Source organism: Balaenoptera physalus (genome assembly GCF_965194825.1).
Source record: "Balaenoptera physalus genome assembly, chromosome: X".
Taxonomy (NCBI): Eukaryota; Metazoa; Chordata; class Mammalia; order Artiodactyla; family Balaenopteridae; genus Balaenoptera; species Balaenoptera physalus.
This window is the reverse complement of record NC_138903.1, coordinates 113,027,704-113,051,866: the sequence shown is the minus strand read 5'-3', so window position 1 is coordinate 113,051,866 and position 24,163 is coordinate 113,027,704. Positions and strand designations below refer to the sequence as shown.

The window sequence follows — 24,163 nt, the reverse complement described above, 5'->3', positions numbered from 1 at the left end:
TAGTAATAATATATAAAACATGAAAGGGCAGGATCATTACCAAATTCAAGAGAGGGAGAGGATTGAAACTGGGGAGGGGCATACAAGAAATATCAACTATATCTGAAATATTTATTTCTTTAAACACAATCTGAAAGTGGATCTGGCCAGATTTGATAGAACTGGGTGGAAGGTACATACACTGGTCATGTTATTCCATGTACTTTCCTACATTTGAAAATGCTCACAATCAATGAAAATGAAAAATAAAGAATTAATATGGAGGTGAGAGTTAGCAGTGTCAAACGCTGAAAACAGGACACGGAAAATGAAGACTGAGAGACTTTCTTTGGATGTGTCAAGGAGTTCACTAGAGAGCACAAAACAAGTGGTTTTGATAAGTGGTCAGTAAGAGGGTAGCAACAAGGTTACAGGGAATTGAGGAGAGATGATATCCTGAGGAAACGGAGACGAGAGACCACGTATTGAAGAAGTTTGGAAATAAAAAGGAACAAAATACAATTTTAATTAAATTAGTTAGAAGGGTTGAACAGAAATTCTTGACAAAACATGAAGCCTCTTTAAAGCAAAGGAGAAGGAGCCAACGAAGAGGGGGACATTTAAGATACTAGAAGAGGGAGGCAGAAAGGTTGCAAGAAAAATCCCTTGGTGATTGGGAGGGACAAGGATCCAAGGTGCAGATAGAGGGATTGACCTTAGAGAAGAGAGATTTCTTCCTCCAAGGCTCCAGTATCCCAGCACCTAAAACAGTGCCCAGCAGACAGTGGTGTACTCAAATATTTATTGTAAAGAATAAGAGGTTGTCAGGAATTCCCTGGTGGTCCATGGTTGGGACTCCCCACTTTTGCTGCCGAGGGCATGGGTTCAATCCCTGGTTGGGGAAATAGGATCCCACAAGCCTCTCGGCAAAAAAAAAAAAAAAGACTTCCCTGGTGGTGCAGTGGTTAAGAATCCACCTGCCAATTCAGGGGACACGGGTTCGAGCCCTGGGCCAGGAAGATCCCACATGCCGCGGAGCAACTACTGAGCCTGTGCTCTAGAGCCCGCGAGACACAACTACTGAGCCCACGCACCTAGAGCCGGTGCTCCGCAACAAGAGAAGCCACCGCAATGAGAAGACCGCGCACTGCAGCGAAGAGTAGCCCCCGCTCACCGCAACTAGAGAAAGCCTGTGCGCAGCAACGAAGACCCAACGCAGCCAATAAAAAAATTAAATAAATCTTAAAAAAAAAAAGAATAAGAAGTTGTGAAGAAATGGAAATATACCGAGGAGGTGAGGACATTAAAAACTGTGGTCTCTCACAAGGGAGGTGATGATTTTCTCAAAAAAAAAAGAAAAAAAAGAGTAATAAGTGGATGTATTAACAGTAATAATAGCAATAATAATCCTGGTGGCTTAACACTGTACTCATGTGACAGATACTCTTCTCATGGTTTCACATAAGTACTTTTACTTAATTATCACTAAATCCCTTTAAAGTAGTAATATTATTGTTTCCATTTTCAAGATAAGAAAATCAAGACTCAGAGAGGTTTAGCAACTTGCTCATTAGCTAGTAGATGGCAGTATCAGGATTCAAACTTAGGTTTGTCTGACTCCAGAGCCCGAGCTTTTAATCCAGCACATTATGGCATTCATTCAATATTAACAGTCATAACAGTACGCGTTTTATTTAGAACCCTCTATGTGCCCAGGCACTGTGGTAACTGCTCTACCTGAATGACCACATTTAATCTGATGAAATTTCCAATGAAATTGAAGTTGAGAGTAGAGGGTTTAGGAACTTGAACAAGGCAGAGGAGGAGGGAACAGTTACTGGTGGAGAGTGATAGCGAATCCAGAAAAGTTAATAAAGGTTTTAGAGCGACAGAGAGAGCCCAGTTGGAGGCAGATGGTGTGGATTTCCATAGTGGTCCAAATCAGCATGAGTCTGTAACTGTCTCTGGCAATGCTTGCCAGATGGAAAGCAGGAGTAGGGAAAATATCCCAAGATGGTACATTAAGTTTGGGAATTAGTATAGCAGGCAGAGCAGAAGGTCATGGGGTGAGGGAGTCTGAAGTGGTGTTTAGGATATATTGAAATAGCTGACCCTGGAGTCAAAGTTGAGTAAAGATTTGTATCTACTCAGCCTAGGGCCAGCAGAGGGGGATGAAGGCAAGCTTGACTAATTTCATCATTTCCCTAGGCCTGCTCCTGCAGCAAATTGTTGTATAAACTTCAGGTTTATCTGGGAACCCTGCTTCTCCTTCATCTCTAACATCCAATAACTCAAGTTTTGTCAATTCTATAGTAAATTCCTTAAGGTATAGCTCTGATCATTCTCACTTATCGTCATCAAATGGCATTTTGCCTAACTGAATAAAGATCTTATGTCCTATACGTGTATTTACATACAAGAGGCATCCAATGCAAAGAGTTAAATGGTCATTGAACAAAATTCAAATAAATGAAACTCTACCTTCGAGAAAGCCCAAGTCTCACCACTCACCATCACCACAACCACCCCCTCGAAACACACAAATGAGTAAATGGGTGTTCGGTGCCTGTCTTTTATCCATTAAACAACTATAACTAAGTGCTTAGGACTTACAGACTTTCTGGAGACAAAATTAAAAAGTGAGATCTTAAAAACAGACTATAAAATACTAAAAAAAATGAAAAACTCAAAAATAACAATTCAATTAAATGGACACAAAATATAACATTTTATCAAGTTTATTAATTGTAAATTTATTAAAAAATCTATTGCCTTTGAAAATAATTTTTAGGTTGGATCTTCTCACTTCCAATTTCCAAGTATGCATAATGATTATGGAGAAATCACAGCCATTATAAATTAAATTAGTTATGCACGGACAAATAATTTCAAGAGCGAAATCACAAAAGCCCTTTCAAAAATTTATAGCAAAAATATAAATTTTTAATGCAGGACGGGGATGCATTTTAATATGATGTTGGCTGAAGCCTTCACCAGTAAGAGAGCGTAGGGCCTGCAAAGGTAAAAACAGGCCTGCCTAACACAGATGAGGCTGGGGAGGAAGATTCGAGTAGGTGAGTCAGCAGCCAGAGGCTGGAAGGCAGGCCGAGCCGAGGCATAAATGATTCATTGATTTTTAAATCCCCAGTAGTTGAAAAGCCTTCCTTTTCATATACACAAATCCAACATAGATATTGCTTTCCATGCAGAGCAGCATAACGAAGAACTCATTTGTATTTATATATTTCCATTTATACTTTTCATTCCTTATGGAATTTGGGGTGAGAAAGACTCATGTGAAGGGGACAGGCACAGCAGGCGGAGGAGGCCCTGAAGACCCTCCTCCTCCCCTCTACATCTCACCTTCCCTTAGCTACTTTATTCCTGTCCTGGTTAGTTTCTTTTTTTTTCTTTTTTCTTTTGGCCACGCATCTCAGTTCCCTGACCAGGGACTGAACCCGGGCCATGGCAGTGAAAGTGCGGAATCCTAACCACTAGGCCACCAGGGATCTCCCATGCCCTGGTTAGTTTCTTAATTCCCTTCACCCTCCTCCCCTATTTCATTCTGCTTGACCAGGATCTCCTTTCTGCTTCACAAATCCCATAGCCAGGTCTGGCAGCACCCAAGCCTACTTTCCCTCAGAAATTGGAATTAAAAGTTATTAAAAAGGATTCTGTCCTGAACAAATCTGTCCAGATTTACCTCCCAAGTCTACTCTTCACAAACGTTATGCTCTACCCAGCATTTCCCTCAGGAACTGAACAAGTGCAGTGGCTAGTGGCAGTCAGATGGGTGTGCTCATGACTCAGGTACTCTTTTGATCATCCAGCTGAATACTTCTAACTTGCCATCTCAGTCTTGACCTTTATAGAGTGTTAAATTATTTTTTACTGGTCATAAGCTGTTTGACATATATCCGCAAAGAATCAAAGGGATGCTGATGTTGAAATACAGACTGTAAAAATGATTAAAATTCTACAAATTCTCAAGATGATACTCATCAGGCCCATAAGCTGCATTTATCTGATCAAAATTCTTACATAGCACATAAAGATTTCTCTAGTAATTTGAAAACCCTAAAAGAGAAAATAGAGTTATGACTGAATTCAACTCAGTTTTTCGTTTATCAGGAATAAAAATTAAACAAAAATTTACCTCTGCAAAGTAAAACCATCTCTCTAATATCATCATTTGGAGGTTAAACACAAAAATTATTAAAGTAATAAGCAAGCTGATATTTTTTTTAAAGCACAAAATTCAAGGATTCCAACCAAGTCTTGAATGCAGTTTTTATCTATTTGCGGCATTTAATCTATACTCTGATGGATCCAAGGGGTGATCTATAAAGATTACCCAAGCTCTCTTCTAACCTCAACCCTGTGACCTTTTGAGGCAGGACTTGACACATGAGGCTGGTCTCAATTCCAATGCAGATGTCACAAAAGAAGGGCAGAACATACTCTTGGTTTTTAGGTTATTGTTTTATGTCTCGGTCCAGGGTGTAAGAGAGAAAGATTTGGGAAGAATACTTGCTGGGCAAGACGTGTTATGTTACTCACTCTATCCCTCCATCCTAAGAGCCTCAGAACTGAGAAGAAGGAGGCAAGTAGGAAAAGAAAACTTAGAAGCTGGAGTCTTGTGGTTATGACAAGGGGAAGCAGCGTTGGGCGGCAGTAGGAACCGGGGCGATTAGAGCCCTGAGGCAGAGTTGGCCACCTTCACAGGTGGCAGCAGGAATGGATGACAGGGTGACTGTACATCTCAGGGAAGGCCAGTGCAGAATATATCAAGAGCCTAAGAAGTGGACACCTTCTCCCCACCACTGCTATTTCAGTCTTACATAAACTCTGGAGTTCAAAGTCAACGTGAGGGTCATGAAGGAGGGAGGGAGGGTACTCCTAAATCTGACCGAGTTTAAATATGAAATGACACACACACAAAAACAACATCGAATTGACTGAGTTTACATGGATGAGTCTAGATTGTTTTCTGCTCTCAGGAAGAATGGTGCCTGTAGAAAGAAATTAAGTCCCGATATAGTCGGTGTAAACTCCATGACGGTGTCTGTCTTGCTATGGCTGTATACCTAGCACCTAGCACAGTAGTTATTCAATATAGGTATCTCTTGCAGAAAATAATGTATGATTCAGAATTTCCTAAATTTTCTAACATCGAAGGATGCTAAGCAGCAAAACAAGTTGGGAAATGCTGCTCTCATCAATTTGACTAATTTCTTCATCACATGCGATTCATTCTTCCTTACGTCTCATTAAAGCTGTCTTTCCCCCAAACCTACTTTGCAGCTGTACCTGCTGGAATCGTCACTATTTTTCAATGCTCACCTCAAATAATCCTTCTTCTTTGAAGCTTTCCTCCTGTTACCTCTCAGCTGGAAAAGAATGCTCCTTCTGAACAACAGTGGTTCTCTCTCTGTACCTCTTACAGAATGTCTTGGAATTTCTCAAGGTCTGTTTTGTATCATATTGTTACAGAACAAATAAGCACACAGTGAGCTAGCACACGCTGAGCTCTGATCATTCTTTCATTCTTTTTTTTTTTAATTAATTAATTAATTAATTTAAAAAAAATTTTTGGCTGTGTTGTGTCTTCGTTTCTGTGCGAGGGCTTTCTCTAGTTGCGGCAAGCGGGGGCCACTCTTCATCGCGGTGCGCGGGCCTCTCACTATCGCGGCCTCTCCCGTTGCGGAGCACAGGCTCCAGACGCGCAGGCTCAGTAGTTGTGGCTCACGGGCCTAGTCGCTCCGCGGCATGTGGGATCTTCCCAGACCAGGGCTCGAACCCGTGTCCCCTGCACTAGCAGGCAGATTCTCAACCACTGCGCCACCAGGGAAGCCCCATTTTTCATTCTTATCTTCACTCCCCCACCATCTCCTCAGTGCTTTACAGTTATACTTTTTAAAGTAAATGTTTATAAAGCATTTATATTTTCCTATAGTATGTCTATTTTTTCCTGCTTTTAATGTGCATAAAATACGTATGTACAGTTTAACAAATTACTACCAAGTGAATGCCCATGTAACCTCTAGCCAGGTCAAGAAACCAAACATTGTTAGCATTTTGGAAGACACCTCCAAACCAGGTGCCTCTCTCTCTGACCACCCCTTCTTCCACCACCCAGAATTAAATCAGTGCTGGTGTTGAGCCAGCATACTCTCGTGAGGTATAAAAGCTTCTATCTGATTGGATTTGAGTCATACCAGTTATTAAAATTTTTGAAGATCATACTGGACATTACTATCTTGACTTCTGTGGTAATCATTTATTTACTTTTCTTTATAGTTTTGTCAATTATGAATGCAGCCATAAATACTTCCGCCTATTTTTGAACTTTTAATGGATGGCATCATATAGTAGGCACTCTTTTATATCTTGCTTATTTCTCTCAATATTGTGTCATGCATGTAGATATATATTGCTGCCATTTTCATTGATGTATAATATTTCATCATGTGAATACATCACATTCATTCCCCTCCTGATGGACATTTGGGTGGTTTCCAGCATTTGGCTATTATAAACAAAAGTTGCTATGAATATTCTTGTACATAGATTTTGGTGTACATAAGAATGATTTTCTCTAGGGTATATTATCCTAGTGGAATTACTGGGTCAAAGGTGTCATAGGTTGGGCTCTCCAGAAGCAAAACCTGAGATGGGGTATTGAGTACAAGATGTTTATTAGGACCAACACCCATGAAAGAAAGGCAGAGGAAGGAGGGTTGGGCCGAGGGAGAAGGTGAACTGTGACACAAGTCTGACAAAGCTTGAGCCAACTTGGTGTGGAGCTTCAGAACAAGTAGTGACCATCAGTGTGCTCTGTGTCAGGCCTGGCTCATTGACACTCCTGCCTTGCTCATTCATCTTAGGAAGAGCATGACCCTGGGCAAAGCAACTCTCTGCAGCTAAGGCAGACCTTCAAGGAGCTGGCAGCTGGAAGCTATCTGTTGATGGCATTCCCCATATCTGCACAGAATGTCCTTTCTTGAAGGAGAATCTGGGTGGCACATCTCCATTTCTCTACCATGATAGGGTACATGTGTGTTCAGCGCTGGTAAATAATGCCAAACTGGTTTCCAAAGTGGTTATACAATTTACACTCTCACCCGCACTACATGAGAGTCCCCATTGCTTCTCATCCCAACTCTTGGTATTGTTAATCTTTAAAAAAATTTAGCCATTGTAGTGGATGTGTAGCAGTATCTTATTGTGGTTTTAATTTGCATTTCCCTGATTACTATCAAGGTTAAACACCTACTCACATGTTTATTGCTTTGTTATGCCTCTTTTTTCCACTTGTGTTTGTTTTATCTTCCTTAGATAATGAGTTCTCTTTCTGGTAGGGTTCAGCAAACACAGCTTGATGCCCATTTTTGTATGACCTCGACCTAAGAATTGTTTTTATATTTTTTAATTGTTGAAAAAGTCAAAAAAGGAATAATATGTCATCACAGGAAATTCAAATTTCAGTGTCCATAAATAAAGTTTTATTGGCCCCCAGCCATGCTCACGATTTACCTATTGTCTATGGCTGCTTTCATGCTATAGCAGCAGAGTTTAATGATTATAACAAAGACCTTTTGGCCCACAAAGCCTGAAATATTCACTATCTGGTCCTATACAGAAAAAGTTTGCTGAGCTCTGTTCTAGGTCACTGGTTCTAAAGTGTGGTCCCTGTACCAGCAGCATCAGCATCACCTGGGAACTTGTTAGAAAGGCAAATTCCTAGCCACACCCCAAACCTATCGATTCTGAAAGTCTGGGAGTGGGTCCAGCCATCTGTGTTCAACAAGCCCTCCAGGTGATGCTGGTGTGTTAATGTTTGAGACCACTGGTCTAGGCTCTAGACAAGCCTAATCCATTTTCTCTGCAAGTCATCATAGTCCTTGATGTACTGTTTAACACAGAGTGGGTAAGCTGTAAAAGAGCCTTGAAAAGTGTTCTATAAATATATTATTATGAATATGAAATCTGTCCAAAATGGACACCTAGGGCAAAATTAAAAGAGAAAAAGTGGGAGAAACCACAGAGGGCAGCATAACACCTGAAGGGTGTATGTGGAGGGTGGAAGACACAATGCCACTGGGGAGCCAGCCCCTGGACCCCCTTCCTTCCACCTCATTTCATGTAGCCTTTAAGCAAAGATGAATCAGATATGGTCCCTGTCCTCAAGGAGGTCATATTCTAAGCAGGGAGGTGTCCTGACCCTCTTCTCCCTCACTTACTGCCTTTTTCATAACTTACCTTCGAGGAAGTGTAATTGCACCAAATTGCTGACCCTAATAAATGATAACGAACAGAGAAAATCACTTGGCAAACAAGAATTCTGCCTTATCCCCAATTTAGTTTAGGACTTTAGTTCTGGACTTTCTCATATCCTGGCTTTTTCCTTGGCTCAGTCTGAAGCCCAAAGCATCACCCTGCTTTTCTTTTTGTTAACTACCATCCATTGAATGCATATTACATGCCAAGACCATACTAAATGTTTTACGTATACTTTTACATTAAGTCCTCATAAAGCCACTTTGAGTTAGGTATTATATCCATTTTACAGCTGCAAATCTGAGGCTTAGAGAGGTTAAATAATTTGGTAGAATTCGAACTCCAAGTCTTTCCAACTCTAGAGCCCAAGCTGGTAATAATTGGCTATTCTGCCTCTAATAATATTCACCATTTGGTTTTAGCAAATCCAATTCAGATTACTTAGCATGTGTTTCATGTTTTAGGGCTTGCATGGTGTGTGTAGAATTTCAGGGTGGGAAGTATTTTAAAAATCCGGCTATAACTTTTTCCTGAGCTAGGTTTTGTGTGATAACTTTTAGAAGTAAAAAAAATTCTTTTACACGCAACTTAAAATGATAATGTCAAAAAAACCCACCAAAAAATAGTTCCTTAACCAGGTAACATTAATGTAAACAGCACAGTAATTTATATTTCTTCTGTTACATTACACATGAAATAACTGCATTGTCTCTTCAGTATGAAATAGTTCCTTTTTTGACTTACCCTGTCTACGAGCTCCTACTCCTTCTGTTAGGGATTATTTCAACCTGTCCAGTTTTGAGCAATATTTTTTGATTCACTTGTGAAAATGTTATTTTTATCTGTATTTTTAATTGAAGTATAATTGATTTACAATATTGTGTTAGTTTCAGGTGTACAGCAAAGTGATTCGGTTATATATATATATATATATATGTTATTTATTATATAAGCATGAATACCTTCATGGAGGAAAATTAGGATTAGAAAAGCAAAAATAAGAAAAAAGTCACACATAATCCCACCACCTTGCTGTAACTACTGTTAACATTTAGAGTGGAACCTTCCAGACTTTTCCTTTGTGGAAATCTACTTATGTAAATAATTTCTTTCTTTTTGCAAAAGTGGGATCACTCTGTTTTCTTGCTTGCCTTTTTTTTTCACTGAGCAATATATTAGAAGCATATTTCCATGTCATCAAATATATATTACATAATTGTTCATAATGACCGCTTAGTATTCCATTTATGAATGTACTATACAATATTCTGCCAAACACTTCTTCTTGGACATCTAAGTTGTTAGGTTTTCCCCCCTCCCTGACCTCTAACTGTCCTGAGTCCATTCCCGTTCCAAGAATTTACTTTGGGTACATGCAAGAATCCCAAGTTATTCTCCAGCTTCCACTTTACAACAACTTTTACGTGGAGCTAAAGAAATTATCTGGCTGTATATAAAACCAGAGCCTTAAGAGTGACAGTTTCTTCTAATAAACCCAGAGTGAACACCATGGAGACAATTGGCAGAAATATTTTTCAGTCATTTTCTCAACATAATTTCTACCGTCAAGGAGGAAGCCTTGTGAAGAACAGAGTACTTAATAAAGGTGAGGTTTGGAGCCAGACAGTCTGGGATTTGAATCTGGCTTCTGTCATTCACCAGCTGTGGGACCTTAGATGAGTTGTTTAGCCTCTCTAAGCCTCTGTTTTCTGATCTGTAAAATAGGGATAATAATATTCATTTCATAAAATTACCAGGAGGATTAGCAATATCATATGTAAAGAACCTAGCACAGTGCCTGATACAATAGTGGGTACTCAAGAAATGGTAGACATATACTAGCTATTACCATCACCTTTTCCTTAACATACAGAGGATCGAGGAAACAGCACATTTTCAAAAATGTCACTATCGGGACTTCCCTGGTGGTGCAGTGGTTAAGAATCCGCCTGCCAATGCAGGGGACATGGATTCGAGCCCTGGTCCAGGAAGATCCCACATGTCATGGAGCAACTAAGCCCGTGCGCCACAACTACTGAAGCCCATGCGCCTAGAGCCGGTGCTCTGCAACAAGAGAAGCCACCGCAATGAGAAGTACGGGCACCACAACAAAGAGTAGCCCCCGCTCGCCACAACTAGAGAAAGCCCGTGTGCAGCAACGAAGACCCAATGCAGCCAAAAATAAATAAATAAAATAAATTTGTTAAAAAAAATTCTAAAACCAAAGTGTGCATGCATCACAAAATTTGTTTAAAAAAATGCCACTATCATAAATGCCTTTGACAAGAATGGTGAAGAAGCTCACTGATATGAACAGAATGGTCACTAGAGTGGTAAGCAAGATACTGTCACCAGAATCCTTTGTACCAGCTTCTGAAGAACATTGATCAGTGGGATCACAATGTGGTTTTTTGTCGTACTGTGGTTTCAGTGATAAATTTCAGATACTGGATAGAGAAGGAACGCCCTTGACCTTGCCTTTGTGAACGCCCTTGACCTTGCCTTTATGAACTTTATAAAAGTATTTAATACCACCACTGGACATGCATTCTGGTATCTACTAAACAAGTTTGGCTATGTGAAAATGACTATTGGATAACTTCTACAATATTCACAATCTGCCAAATGGACGTATTGTCCTGTCCTATAGACTAGGATTTGTTTTGAGGTTCCCAAATATGACCCCATGGTTCTCTATAAAAAAAATTTGTTTTGTTCTCCAACCTCAACGTTGCAGAGCAATTCAAGACCATTTCAAATGAAGAGACATAATTCGAGAAAGTAGTAGCAGACAGGGCAAGGTGTTGAGTAGGATCAGAAATGAGGTGACTCTTGCAGAACAAAGTCTACAGATCATGAATTTTAGGCAGATTTGCAAATAAGGATAGCACATGCTCTGTAAATAGCAGTTGTTGCCACAAGCCAAAGGGCAATATTTACATGAATCCAGTGGCAAGGTCTATGGACCAAGCATTGACCTTTCCAGCCAAACTTATACTTGGTAGCACTTTCAGCTGCATCATCTTGAAAAGGAAGATACATTATATACATACAAGAAAAATTGCCAATGTATCCCCCAAATTAATTTCTAAATTCTTTTTTTGGAACTTGGAACACATGTTCCCACAGAAAAGGTGTTATGAAGGATGTGAGTTTCCCAGATTTCCTCACAAAAGTGCATTTAGCCCATGATGTAACTGAAACACCATACATTGGCAATGAGAAATACAATAGGATAAAGTACCCTTGCAGGCAGGAACACATCAATACACAACGAATATTTCTTGAGTCTTTCTCCTTTGAAGCCCCAGGCAATGAACGGGGACTTCTATCCTCCCATAGCTGCAGTTTGGTAATAAAGAACTCTTCCATTGCCCTCATCTGGAAGGGTCCTTCTCAAGTCAGATGGATGCATGCATTGCAGCATCCTTCTCTTTCAGCGCTTCTTGAACTTTCCCACCAGACAACTCTGAATGACTGAGGAGACTGAACAGTTAGTGGGGAAGGGGTAGGATATCCAACTGGAAGTCTCAAGCTTTTATTTGGAGATACTTCAAACTCTGCAGTTCATTCCTTAATACATCTACACATTTTAATTTTAAAAAAATCATGTTTCAGATGACCTGTTAAGTGACTTAATTCCATTCCACTTTTGGACTAAAGTTGACGCTTCAGAAATATGAACTATTTTTAATACTGAGACTCCGTATACCTGTTGGATAGTACACATGTGTACTTCAGGGTGAGAAACGTGGGCACTGGGGGCAAAATCTAAAGTAAATGCGAAAAATATAATGAAAGTAAAATCAGAGCAAAGCTAGAACCACCAGCCTCTCCTTTCCTGTCAGTGGCACACTCCTTCAATCTCCTGTCTTGCTCTTTGCCTCTTTTTCTCTGTTCAAAACCAGTCCCTGGACAGGATCTCACACTCATTCACACTAAGGTGTAAATGATCAAAAACAGCTAAAATCTCACAAGGTTTTTGCACATTAAGGAGTCACAGCTTTAAAACAAAAGGGAATTTAGGGTATTATCCCCAGGAAAAAGGGATATATTTGGGGGGCAATTGTGTGCCTTCCTGCTCTTTGCAGAAATCACACTTGATTTCAGATTGGGAATTTAGGAAGGTGTGTTAAGGGAAATTAATCATGATTTCTTTCCACTTTGGAAAATACTTGCTTCATTTTGGAAATCGTAGGTTTTGTGATTGTTGTTTGGTATACTGTGTTTTATATGTTTTGCTATCTTTTGTCCCTATTGACTGAAGTTTTAAGACTAAGATGTAAATCTTTCCGTTATTGATCAAAATAACTGGTGGGGAGAAATAGAAACAATAATATTTAATAACTGACATTTGCATACCCTTTACAAAGTGCTTTTATATCCGTGATCATGCATATTATTGGTGTTGAATTACTACTAAATAACAACGGGGATACGAATAAAACACAAAAAAAAATCACAATAACTCAACCCAATTATTAGTATTAGGCACCTACCATGAGTTGCCCGAGGTTCTGTGGGGACCTTGACCTTGCCCCCCAAGACTTTTAAAATTCAGTGGTAAAGGCAAAAGAAGGGCTCCTGCACGTTGGCCATCTGAGAGGTATCAGACTTGAAAACAGAGCGAATATACGTAAAACCCGGGTCACGCTTTGCCTTGTAAGTGAATGTTTGCAGCTGCAATCTAGAGATTGAAGGAGTGCTTGTCCTTCTGCAGAATTCACGAAGGTGGGAAGAGCACCACCAGTCCCCCTTTGGGGACCTGGGAAAGGGAAGTCCCCAGAGGGGTTCTGGGCTTTGCAAATGGTGAGACAGACCTTCTACAGTACAGTTATAAGCAGAGGAAAAGTTCTTTGTGCAAGAAGGGGAGAGCGCCCCGAGGTACAAAGAGCAGATTTAAGGGGAAGAGGATTCTTTCTGCACACATCTGCGAGGGGAGCTGAGGCTGACTGCTGGGGGCGTGTGGGGAAGGAGATTTTTAGGGGGCCGCGGGCTGTGGGTTCCCGCCTGCACCCCTGTCCGCGCCCCACGCTCAGGCAACAGTTGGTCGTGCGGTGCCGGCCCGGGCTCCGGGTGGGGAGGGGGAGTCTCGCGATCGTTGAGGGGGGGGGTGGAGGAAGGGGGGAGGGTGACGGGGGGAGGCCATGACGTAGGGTGGGTGGACGGAAGTGGGGCAGGGTTGAGGGTTATTTAAAGAAGGGGGGCCCGAGTGAAGGGGTTGGAAGCCAGTGATTCCCCACCCTTGCTCCATCTAGCTCTTTCCAGTGCAGCCACTGCCGCCGCCCAGGAGCCCTCGTCCCCTTGCTCGTCCCCCTCCTCGTTCCCGCTCCAACGCCATGGAGCCGGACACCGCCGCAGTGGCAGCCACCGTGGCAGCCTCTGATGCGACCGCCACGATTGTGGTCATAGAGGACGAGCAGCCGGGGCCGTCCACCTCTAAGGAGGAGGGAGCGGCCGCCGCGGCCACCGAAGCCACCGTGGCCAAGGAGAAGGGCGAGAAGAAGAAGGAGGTAAATAGGAAGGGGGTGTGTGTGCGGTGGACAAATCCTGCGCCGGGCCCCTCCGAGGGGCCCAGACCCTGACCTTTGGGCGCCGACAGGTACCGCGGAGCTCGGCTGGGCCGGGGGGCGGCGGGCGCGCGGGGTGGGGGCGGCGGAACAGTCTAGCATTCGCTCCCCTCCCCCTTCCCTTTACGCCTCCTGGAGGCCGGGGGCGGGGCGCGGGCGCGGCGCGGGGCGGCGGGTGCCCGTTATCCCGGGACTTGGGGGCTGGGGAGCCCCTCCACAGCCCCCGGCCCGCCTCGCGTTCCCGGAACTGGGGTAACGGGGTGGGGGATGGGGCCGTGCAGGAAAAAGCCTCCGCCTCTCCCTCTCCTCTCGCTCGCTCCCTCTCCCCCCCCTTCCCGTCGGCCTCTGCCTGGGAAATCTGGGCCCTTCAATCCCACACTGGCGCAAAAGGGGTTTTGCTGGGGGCTTATTTTTTGAAATTTGAATTTCCAGGTGCCGGTGGTTGGAAGGCGGAGGACGATAGGAGAGACTTTTATTTCTTTGATTGGCAATGTCGGCCCCTTGGGTGGCAGGAAAAAAAAAAAAATCATCCCTTGTTCGTTTGGTCTCCGCCTGCTGAGTTAGGCGGGGGTGTCACCCCGAGAAAATGAGCTCTCAGCGTTGTACCCCCGCCACCTCCCAGTCCAAACCCCAAACTGAGGCACGGTGGACGCTGGCTTAGGAAAATTTCCAACGTGTGCACCCTCACCCTCTCCTGCCCCGCCCCCGACGGTATAGTGTTTCACTCCAGGGCCACCCAAATGGTCCCCCAATCCGGCCCCAAGCCTTCCAGGCTTCCGCCTCCCTTTCCTAGTGGGCGCTGCTGGCTCCTGGACACACGCAGGTTTTTTTTTTTTAATTTTTTTTTTAACTCAGCGTCGCCAGGATGAAGTGCTGCTAATGTACATAAGGGGACGGCTCTGACACCTATTAAAGCCAGATCCAGAAAAAATATGTATTATCTCCATAAGGCATATTTCATATGGGCCGAGACGTGCAAATAAAACTATGAAACTCGTTGAAAAAATTGAGATAAAAAAATAGGATGGGGCATAAGGATTTTTGATGTATAATAAAATTGTGGAACGGATCGTTTATGGCTGGATTTTTTCCCGTTTACGAGTAGACATATCGCAATTAAAAAAAAAGGTAGGTAATTAAAATTATGCTTTAGAGATCTCCAGTGGCTTTGTCTGGATCATTATATGATACTATACGACCAAATGAAAAGCTATTGAGGGAAATTAACACCTTTCGCCGCGAATTAGAGTAATTTTAAATTCAGCAGTTGCTTCAGTGACATATTTTACTGTTACAAGGTTGACTAAACAGAAAGACAATTGTAGTGCTAAGTGAAAACCATAGAAAACATACGCATATTAGGATCTATGTGGCACTTGGATCGGTAAGACAATATCGATGATTAAAGCTGGGCCAAATACCAAGCATCAATATAAATCAATGTTGGGAAATTCAGGAGTGCGTCTAGGTGCCTTTTATTCCCTAGATTGGGTAAATGTAAGTGCTCCGCCGTCTTTTGTATGGCAGTAAAGGTTGTCGAATTTCCAGGGTGTATAAATTTTTTGAATTGTGAAGAGACTGGGAATCAATAAAAAACCTGTACAATCACTGAGAGTTGATGCATATATATTCCTACAACTCTGTGGCCTGATCAGAAATTGCACTAATAGTATCTCATTTGTCCGCTCAGCGTAGGGAAATGAGGTGCTGCCTGGAAGGAACTTTCTGGATATCTGAAGTTTACTAATTTAGTCACTACATCTTTTTAAATTTTTCCTTAAAAATCTGAATAGTACCAAAACATCTACTTAAGTGCTTTCATTTGTACCATTGCTTCAAATAAAGTAAATCGGTACCTCCCCCCAATCTAAATATTTACACACTGCCTTGATGCCTTAAATGGTGTCCTAAAAGTGCAGATTAAATACCTTTTTCTCATGTCCGCCAGTTATTGTACTCTGACAGTGATACAAAGGCATCTGAGACCTAGGAGGTTGTTTCCCCTCAATTAAATAACCACCTCCCAGACACTTCGGTATTGTGTTGACTTTTTCATAATTTTTCAGTCTCCTCCATCAATTGTCAGGCTAACTATCACTTTTTAGACACTTCATCTACTTTCATCAGAAAGAATGGGTTTATGATAAAGGACATGGATGTAACAAAACCTTTCATTTAAAACAATTGTAAAATACAAAAATACAAGGGATCCAGCGGGGAGAGGGAGATAACCTGGACACCAAGCAGAAGGGCTGTTACTGCAATGGAACTTAAGTTTTAGTCCTGGGCTTCTGCCATCCTTTCTTGCTGTTGCCAGTGTGCCTTCTTCTAGTGGTCGTTCCCAAGTCATTTGCTGCTGCGTTTATTCTCTGTAGAATGGGAAGCCAGATTATCAAACTTGCTGGAACTGCGTATCAAATAAAAGAAAGTAGGCTGTGAATGAGAGCATTTTCGTGATGCATAAAGTAGATGAGAGTGGATTATCTTGTGACATTTAGCTACAGAAGGGTATTTTTGCTTACCTTCTGGTTCTTGAACTTCCTTGGTTTAAGTGACAGTTGGATAACCTAACACTGTGAAAATTAGAGTTGGTATTTTTGGTAATGAAAATGTCAAGAAAAAGGTCATGGTCTTTAAGACAGGGCATCTTGGTGACCTTGTGCTGCATTCTCATGGCATCTAGACTACCAGATGATAAAATCCATAAGGAATTCATTAGAATATCTTAGTCACCTTTTATCTTTTCTTGTATGAGAGGGTTTATTTGTGAAAACATACAGACACAAATGGAAAGGTTTAGAAGGTAGGTATTTTAAAATTTGTTGTGGAAGATAGTGCCAATTAAGTAATTACCTACAGCTTTTAATGGCAATGCTCAAGGTTAGGAATTTTAATTAGCATATAATTAAAATTTTATGGTATTCTACCACAAGGTAAGCAAAAAAGTAAAATGTTCTTCTAATGTTAAAGCTTTAATTTTCTATAAGTGAAATTTGTATCCCACATTATTAGATATGTACTTGTGTATATGAGGGAAAGTAATTTTGAAACTTGAAAACTAGATTTCATTTAGCTTTTCAGGGAATGATAAAGGTGTGGATTTTGTTATCCAGTTTTCCTTGTTGCTTTGAAAATAAAATAGGGTTTCTAGTATATGTGACAGTTTGGAAGTGTGGTATTGAGGGCATTTTAGTAGCTTCTATTCTCATCCATCCAGAATTACATTCAAAACATCCCACATACATACATATGAGATGCTGTAAATCAAGATGGCTGTTATTTGGGCTAAGAATAACTGAACAATATCTGATCAGTGCTCCAAAGGAGAACCCTGACCAGGGTCAGATTCCATAATCTTAGTCTGGATTTCCTCAAAATAGAAATTTTAGTAAATGTTAGAAAACATTTATTAACTACTGGAGCCATGTTTTTCTTATGTTTAAGTTCACATTCTTCTGTTGATTTATGACCTAAGTTTTCAGGAACAGGCTGTCAAAAGCCATGCTCAAATGGACATAATTTCTTTAGTTTTCACAAACAGATTTGTGTTTTGACTTTGCAGTCTGTGTTAAAACTGCAATACTCTCCACTTTGGTACTAATGGGTAGATTTGTGTTTTTATTATTTTATTTCTTGATTTCTTACAGGGAAGGAGGTGTATTCTACATATCTATTTATATTTACAAGTACTAGCTTTGTCTTTATAAAGGATAGGATGTATGAGATAACCCCCTAGATAATTTCAGTATTTTAAAGTAGCTGATTTATATTACTTTTCACTAAATTACAATTTTTTAAAATATCAAAGGTTAATAGTTAATAGCCCTGAGAAAATGCTTCTACAAAATATTCGTGTTTATAAATAGTTTTGAAAGGTTTTCTTTCCAGTAGGAGAAAATTAACATAAACCAAACGTTTGAAACTGTACTATTTCATTATTTTAAATATAAATGATTGCACTGCAGTACATAAAACAGTTTAAATGTTCTAATTAGAATATAAAACAATATTAAAAAATCATATCTTTTCAGGAACAGAAACCACAGTCTTTTCTTCTGAAAGTTTGGCTTGTTACATAAAGAAGTGTTTCTGAGAATTAATATTTACTTTCCTTGAATTCTTTGGTTTGTGGTTGATAATAGTCTAGATTTTAAATCTCCTATTTGGTGGTTATACACTTTCTTACACTTTAAATTAGACAGTAGGTGAAAAGGCTCGTTTTCCCACCTTTTGGTTTTTATTTTAATTAATGTTATTTCTCTGGCTTTCACAATTCTTCGGATTTTTTTTTAATTGGACCTCAGGTGCACAGAACTGGATTAATCATAAGCCCTGTTCATGGCATGCTCTCATCATTGGTCCAGGCATGGCCCATGTTGATTTATTTATTTAGTATTTAATTACTTTTTACTTTCTTCAAATGAGAATGTTGACCTTGCTTTGCAATTTGATGATTTATTTTCTTTGAAATTCTAGAAAAACCTTTCTCCATTTCAACTCAAACTTGCTGCTAAAGCTTCTAAATCTGAAAAGGAAATGGATCCAGAATATGAAGAGAAAATGGTAAATATGTTCTTGGCTAGGATAGTGAATACAGTAGTTGATTTATATAGAGGACATGTGAAAGATTAAAAAATATATGTGTTTATATAATGAATACAGAATCATAGGTTTTAGAATTGAAAAGTAATTTCATATATCATCCACCATAATAGATTTTTGTTGGATAAATGAATCTCCTCATTTTCGGATGAGGAAGTAGAGTATCAGAGAAATGATACGGAATAGTTGGGGCTGGAAGGCACATCTCTTCACTTTTGTTTCACACTCTTTACCCCATAATAGGGTGTTTTATGCTAGAAATATTTTATCCACGAAGTGAAAATGTAAGTGGCAATATCAATATGGCTGAGAGAAAGCAGGTCACAGAACCAGCCTGGTATTTTCTTCTCCCTCTCACCTTGCTCTGGATATGTGAATGAATGCTACACATTATGAAACATGTAATATGGTAATACATTTTCCTGAGGGAAGGCTATTTGCCCAATGTATGAAAATATTACATGCTTAAGCAGTATAACCGTAATTACACCCACCTACGGCTTTGCTCTACATTTAATTATTTAATGTTTAGTCACTAAAACCCATATTTTAGCTTTAATTTAAACTAGACTTTTATGCCCTGGGATCATTCAAAACCAGTGAACTTGGTTAACTGAAAAGAGAAATTAATAGGCAGTTAGAACTGATTTTTTTTTGTCAAGGGGTTGTTTTTGAAGTAATATTATAAAAATTAGTAGAGATGAAGTACATTTTTTGGTTGTTCATGGTGATTTTACAGAACTCCATGCCTTAATGTTTAAGGCCACATCTAACGTAGACAGTTAATGTTTTAACAACTCTAAAAACAACATTCCAGTGAGGATAACGTAAAATGGAAAGGTTTTGGCCTCCTTCCAGCTACTGGTCTGAATGTATTTGTCTAATTCTTACATTTATGTTAATGAATTCTTGTAAGATTCTGATGTTATTAATTATGCATCCTTCATTGGTAATCAAATGTTCTCTACCCTGTGGTCAGAAAGTGACTGGGAATTAAAAAATCACCTTCGTTTTTTTCTTTATCTTGATCTTTTAAGATTTTTTTAGTGGAAAAAATGTTTTATTGCATTTATTGGTATAAGCTATATCACCTTTTAAAATTTATTGGGAAACTATATATCGATTTTTCTTTCTTTCTTTCTTTTTTTAATATCTTTATTGGAGTGTAATTGCTTTAAAATGGTGTGTTAGTTTCTGCTTTATAACAAAGTGAATCAGCTATACATATACATACATCCCCATATCTCCTCCCTCTTGAGTCTCCCTCCCACCCTCCCTATCCCACCCCTCTAGGTGGTCACAAAGCACCGAGCTGATCTCCCTGTGCTATGTGGCTGCTTCCCACTAGCTCTCTATTTTACATTTGGTCGATTTTTAATTGTTAACATATATCAACTATTTCACTTATACATGTGTGCGTGTATATTTTTTCTCCAAATCCTCACTTTCGGGAGAAACTTTATATACTCTTAGCATAAAACACAATTTTCCAGATCACTATACTTGAAGAGAGAAATGTATTGTACCATGACATTGAAAGTATTTTGAGACAAGATGACACTGTATTCTAAGATTTAAATTGTTTCTAGGTGAAGCTTGAAAATTCTTGGTTGGCTTTCCAAACCATTCAGGATTTGCCTTTTGACCCCAATTCTTTAAGCAGAGTACTTCTTATTGAGGCATTTCTTAAGTCTGTCGGATCACTTGGCTTCTACTCAAACCATCTGAAAATACCATTTTCAAATTCTGCTACTTACTAGCTGTGGGAACTTGGGCAAGTTACTTACCCTCTCTGTGCCTCAGTTTTATCATCAGTAAAATGGGGATAATACTAGTACCTACCTCATAGGTTTATTAAGAGAATTAAATGGGTTAGTATGTTTAAAGTGCTTAGAACATAGTACAAATTAAGTGCAATGTAAGTATTTGTTAAATTTTGAATGAACACAAAAGGAAATCATTACTTTTTCTTTTGTCTTGTAAATTAGAAAGCAGATCGAGCAAAGAGATTTGAATTTTTACTGAAGCAGACAGAACTTTTTGCACATTTCATTCAACCTTCAGCACAGAAATCTCCAACATCTCCTCTGAACATGAAATTGGGACGCCCTCGAATAAAGAAAGATGACAAGCAGAGCTTAATTTCTGTTGGAGAGTATGTTGGCATCTGTCTCTCTACTTTCTTCCCTCTCTCCTTCCCTCCCTTCCTCCTGCCCCACTTCTACCTCCCTTCATACTTCCCTTCCTTCTTCACTTATTCAGTGTGATTTTATATTCAAAAAATATGGTTATTGTCAGTTTAAGTATGTTTTGGAGGCAACAATATTTCTTATCTCAGTAGAAGTCAATAAGTAAAAATGTAGGCTGGTTCTACCAACTTCTAAGCAAGACTCTAGATAACCCTTCTTTTTTCATAAAAGATATTAACAGTGTATACTGACTTAATTGACACCTTAGCATTTGGGTTGGATATGAAGGTATTTCTTTTTTCATTTCAGCTACCGTCACAGGCGCACAGAACAAGAAGAAGATGAAGAGCTGCTCTCGGAGAGTCGGAAAACATCTAACGTGTGTGTTAGATTTGAGGTGTCACCTTCATGTAAGTACTTCATCATGTTGGTGTTTTTTGTTTTCAGTTTAGTTTTAGAAAATTTTACTTGGTTGTATTAATGAAATTATGAGAGCCTTGATTTTTTTTTTCAGATGTGAAAGGAGGACCACTGAGAGATTATCAGATTCGAGGACTGAACTGGTTGATCTCTTTGTATGAAAATGGAGTCAATGGTATTTTGGCTGATGAAATGGTAAGGAGTTGGTAGCTAAAACACACATTCTCAGTTATCAGTAATTTTATGTAAATTTGAAATACCTGAGCTGAACTTCCCCCCTGGGGTTTGGAGGCTAATTGTTTTATTTAGTTGTAACATAAAAGGCATTTGTGAAGTCTAGAATTGTTTCTTTAAGTAACCTCTAGAACATATACTTTCACAGGCCACCGAATTCTTTTTGAAATTTTCTCAGATGGTATAAAAAAAACCTCCTTGTACTTTTGTTGATGTTTGCACTTTGGCCTCCAGGAAGCTCAGAGCCATAGTGAATACCAAAATGGAGCATCTGTGTAACTTTTAATGGTCTGCCCATTGTGTCCTTTGTGCCTTTTCCTATTCTTTAGCTTTTAGTCTTACTTTCCTTGGCCCCTCTTTATTTCTTTTTGACCATTAATTTATGTTCCATGTTTTCATTGTAGGCTACCTGAAATCCTTTTGGGAATGAGGTGGGGATAGAAACCAAACGCTAAATGAATGAATGTATGCATGAGTGAATGTAAATGCCTCCATGTGTGATCAAACAAAGTGTAAGGAACAAAAAAGTGAAGAGCATTGTTGAGTCTTGACAGTAGAGTGCCAGCTGGGAGTCAGGAAATGAGCTAAGGAATGATGGACATACAGTTGTCCCTCCATATCCGAGGGAGATTGGTTCTGTGACTCCCCGGGATACCAAGATCCATGGAAGCTCAAGTCCTTATATGAAATGGCGTAGTACAGTTGGGTGCTCTGTATCCGCGGTTCGCCATCCACGGATTTTGATCTGTGGTTGGTTGAATACCCGGATGTGAAACCTGTGGATTTTGAGGGCAGACTGTGTAAGAAAATGACCAAAGAGAAAAAGTAAGGCCATTTAAGATGCTAATTCATCAGGTCAGAGGAGTATATGAAGACCTGGTTTGGCATTTTAAGACCAAATGAATAAGGTGGGATTTAAGAGAGGGCAGTGATACTCATATATGTTACTCTGGAGCCATATTTGCAATCACATATCCATATTGGCCACATGACTATTGATGTTCTATAGCTTGTAGTGTAGTAGTCAGTCCCGTAGGTACTCATCCCTGGCTAAGCAACTGTTAGGTGTGTGGCAAGTCCTTTAAATCAAAGGTCCTTATATTTAGTATTCTGGGTTGGAAACTACAGTCAGCTCAGACAGGGAGGAGCTTAGTTAATTGAACAACAGAAAGATCAGGATATATCTCAAGCTCCTCTTGACTGCAGCCTGTCTAAAGATCCTTCATATTGAATTTATGCTGACACCAGCTATGTTTTAATTACTAAAAAGGGGAAAGATACTTTGAGTATAGAAAATTTGGAAAAAAATTGAGAAAAAATTAAAAGTAAGTTATAATTTTGTTACCTCGAAATAACCATAGTTAACATTTTGGCATATTTCTTTTTAGTCTTTTTCCTCTGGTTGTATTTATTTTGCATAGTTGAGGTCATATTATATATGATTTGGTATTCTGATTTCTTCACATTCATACATATTTTCCACATAATTAAACATTTTGGTAAAAATAATTGTTAATTACTGCATAATAATTAATCCTAGGGAGGTTCCATAATTTTATTCATTTCCTCCCTTATTGCTGGTCATATGGATTGGTTGATAGTATATATTATATATATGTATATAGTATATGTTGATTGATATATATGTATATTTTTGATATATAATAATACTGTTATGAGAACCCTTGTAATTTAGTTTTTCTGCACCTCTCAAATTATTTCCATAGGATTTCTAGAAGTGGACTTACTTGGTTAAGGAGTATAAACATTTTAAGATTTTAATGCATAACATCCATAAAACTCATCTCATAAGTGAAATATCAGATAGGATAAATGCTATAAAAATAGCTTTAAGCTTAGGTTTATAAAAGAAATGTATACCTTGTATAGAGATAAAGCCAGAAACTGTTTTGAAAGGTCATACAGCATAGGACATAGTTCCCTTTCCCATAGGTTAGGTAGTGGATTCATGGGTGTTCAGTATATTATTTTTTAAAAAGTCCACTGGACTAGGTGATCTCTAGGGTCCTTTCTGGCTGCAAAGTTCATTTATATTCTGTTCTTTTATGATTCCTTAGGTCTTCAAGGGTGTGAGATGCAAGTATAGAGCTACATGCCCCTTGAAATGCATAGTCTGAATATTTCATGTCTGGGCTGTAATAATGTTGGGGTCAATGGGAAAGAAAGAGCTGTATCTAAGCAGGCTGATAAAGGAAATGTGTCTTTGTGAAATACATGAAATTCCTAATTTTGCAAACTAGTAGAAAAAATAATATAGGTTGCTAGCTCCTTTAGGAGTAAAAGTCTCCTAAATAGAAAATTGCTTTGTTGAGCAACTTTGTAACTGCAAGTTCTTAGCTTCTTTTTGTGCTCAGGGTAAGTATTGAATTGGAATGGTTATTCATTAAAAAAAAAAGTCTTTTAACTTTTCCCTATGTGAGATAGTTGGCAAATATCTTTTGTGAACTTGCTACTAACAAATGTTTCATTAAATAAAAAATGTTTATGGATTTTTTTTCCTTGTGATGATAATGCAGGGTCTTGGTAAGACTCTACAGACAATTGCTTTGCTTGGTTACCTGAAACATTACCGAAACATTCCTGGACCTCACATGGTTTTAGTTCCAAAGTCGACTTTACACAACTGGATGAATGAATTTAAGCGATGGGTCCCATCTCTTCGTGTTATTTGTTTCGTTGGAGACAAGGATGCGAGAGTAAGTGAGAAACAGGTTTAAAAAGGCAATCAAGGATAACATCATTTCTGGGGTTAAGTTTTATTGCTATAAAAGACATTCGAGTTGACTGCTACTACTAGATATCACTTAAGTTGTGCTTACTCTTTGTTAGGCTCTTTTGTAAGTGCGTTTTATGTATTAATTAAGCTAA

General features: G+C 39.5%; 1 protein-coding gene across 5 annotated transcripts in view; it reads left to right on the top strand.

Moving 5' to 3' along the window:
• The first annotated feature begins 13,419 nt into the window (after window positions 1-13,419).
• SMARCA1 (SNF2 related chromatin remodeling ATPase 1) overlaps window positions 13,420-24,163 on the top strand; it is a 68,923-nt gene continuing 58,179 nt past the window's right edge. For 3 of the 5 annotated variants that reach the window (XM_082446814.1, XM_082446812.1, XM_082446813.1), the window contains exons 1-6: window positions 13,420-13,772; window positions 18,306-18,392; window positions 20,420-20,586; window positions 20,930-21,030; window positions 21,135-21,235; window positions 23,812-23,991. In XM_082446814.1, coding sequence (XP_082302940.1) covers window positions 13,599-13,772; window positions 18,306-18,392; window positions 20,420-20,586; window positions 20,930-21,030; window positions 21,135-21,235; window positions 23,812-23,991 — 810 coding nt within the window. In that variant the 5' untranslated portion in view covers window positions 13,420-13,598. The remainder of the gene's footprint in view (window positions 13,773-18,305; window positions 18,393-20,419; window positions 20,587-20,929; window positions 21,031-21,134; window positions 21,236-23,811; window positions 23,992-24,163) is intronic. The other 2 variants (XM_082446811.1, XM_082446810.1) reach the window with 1 other exon arrangement.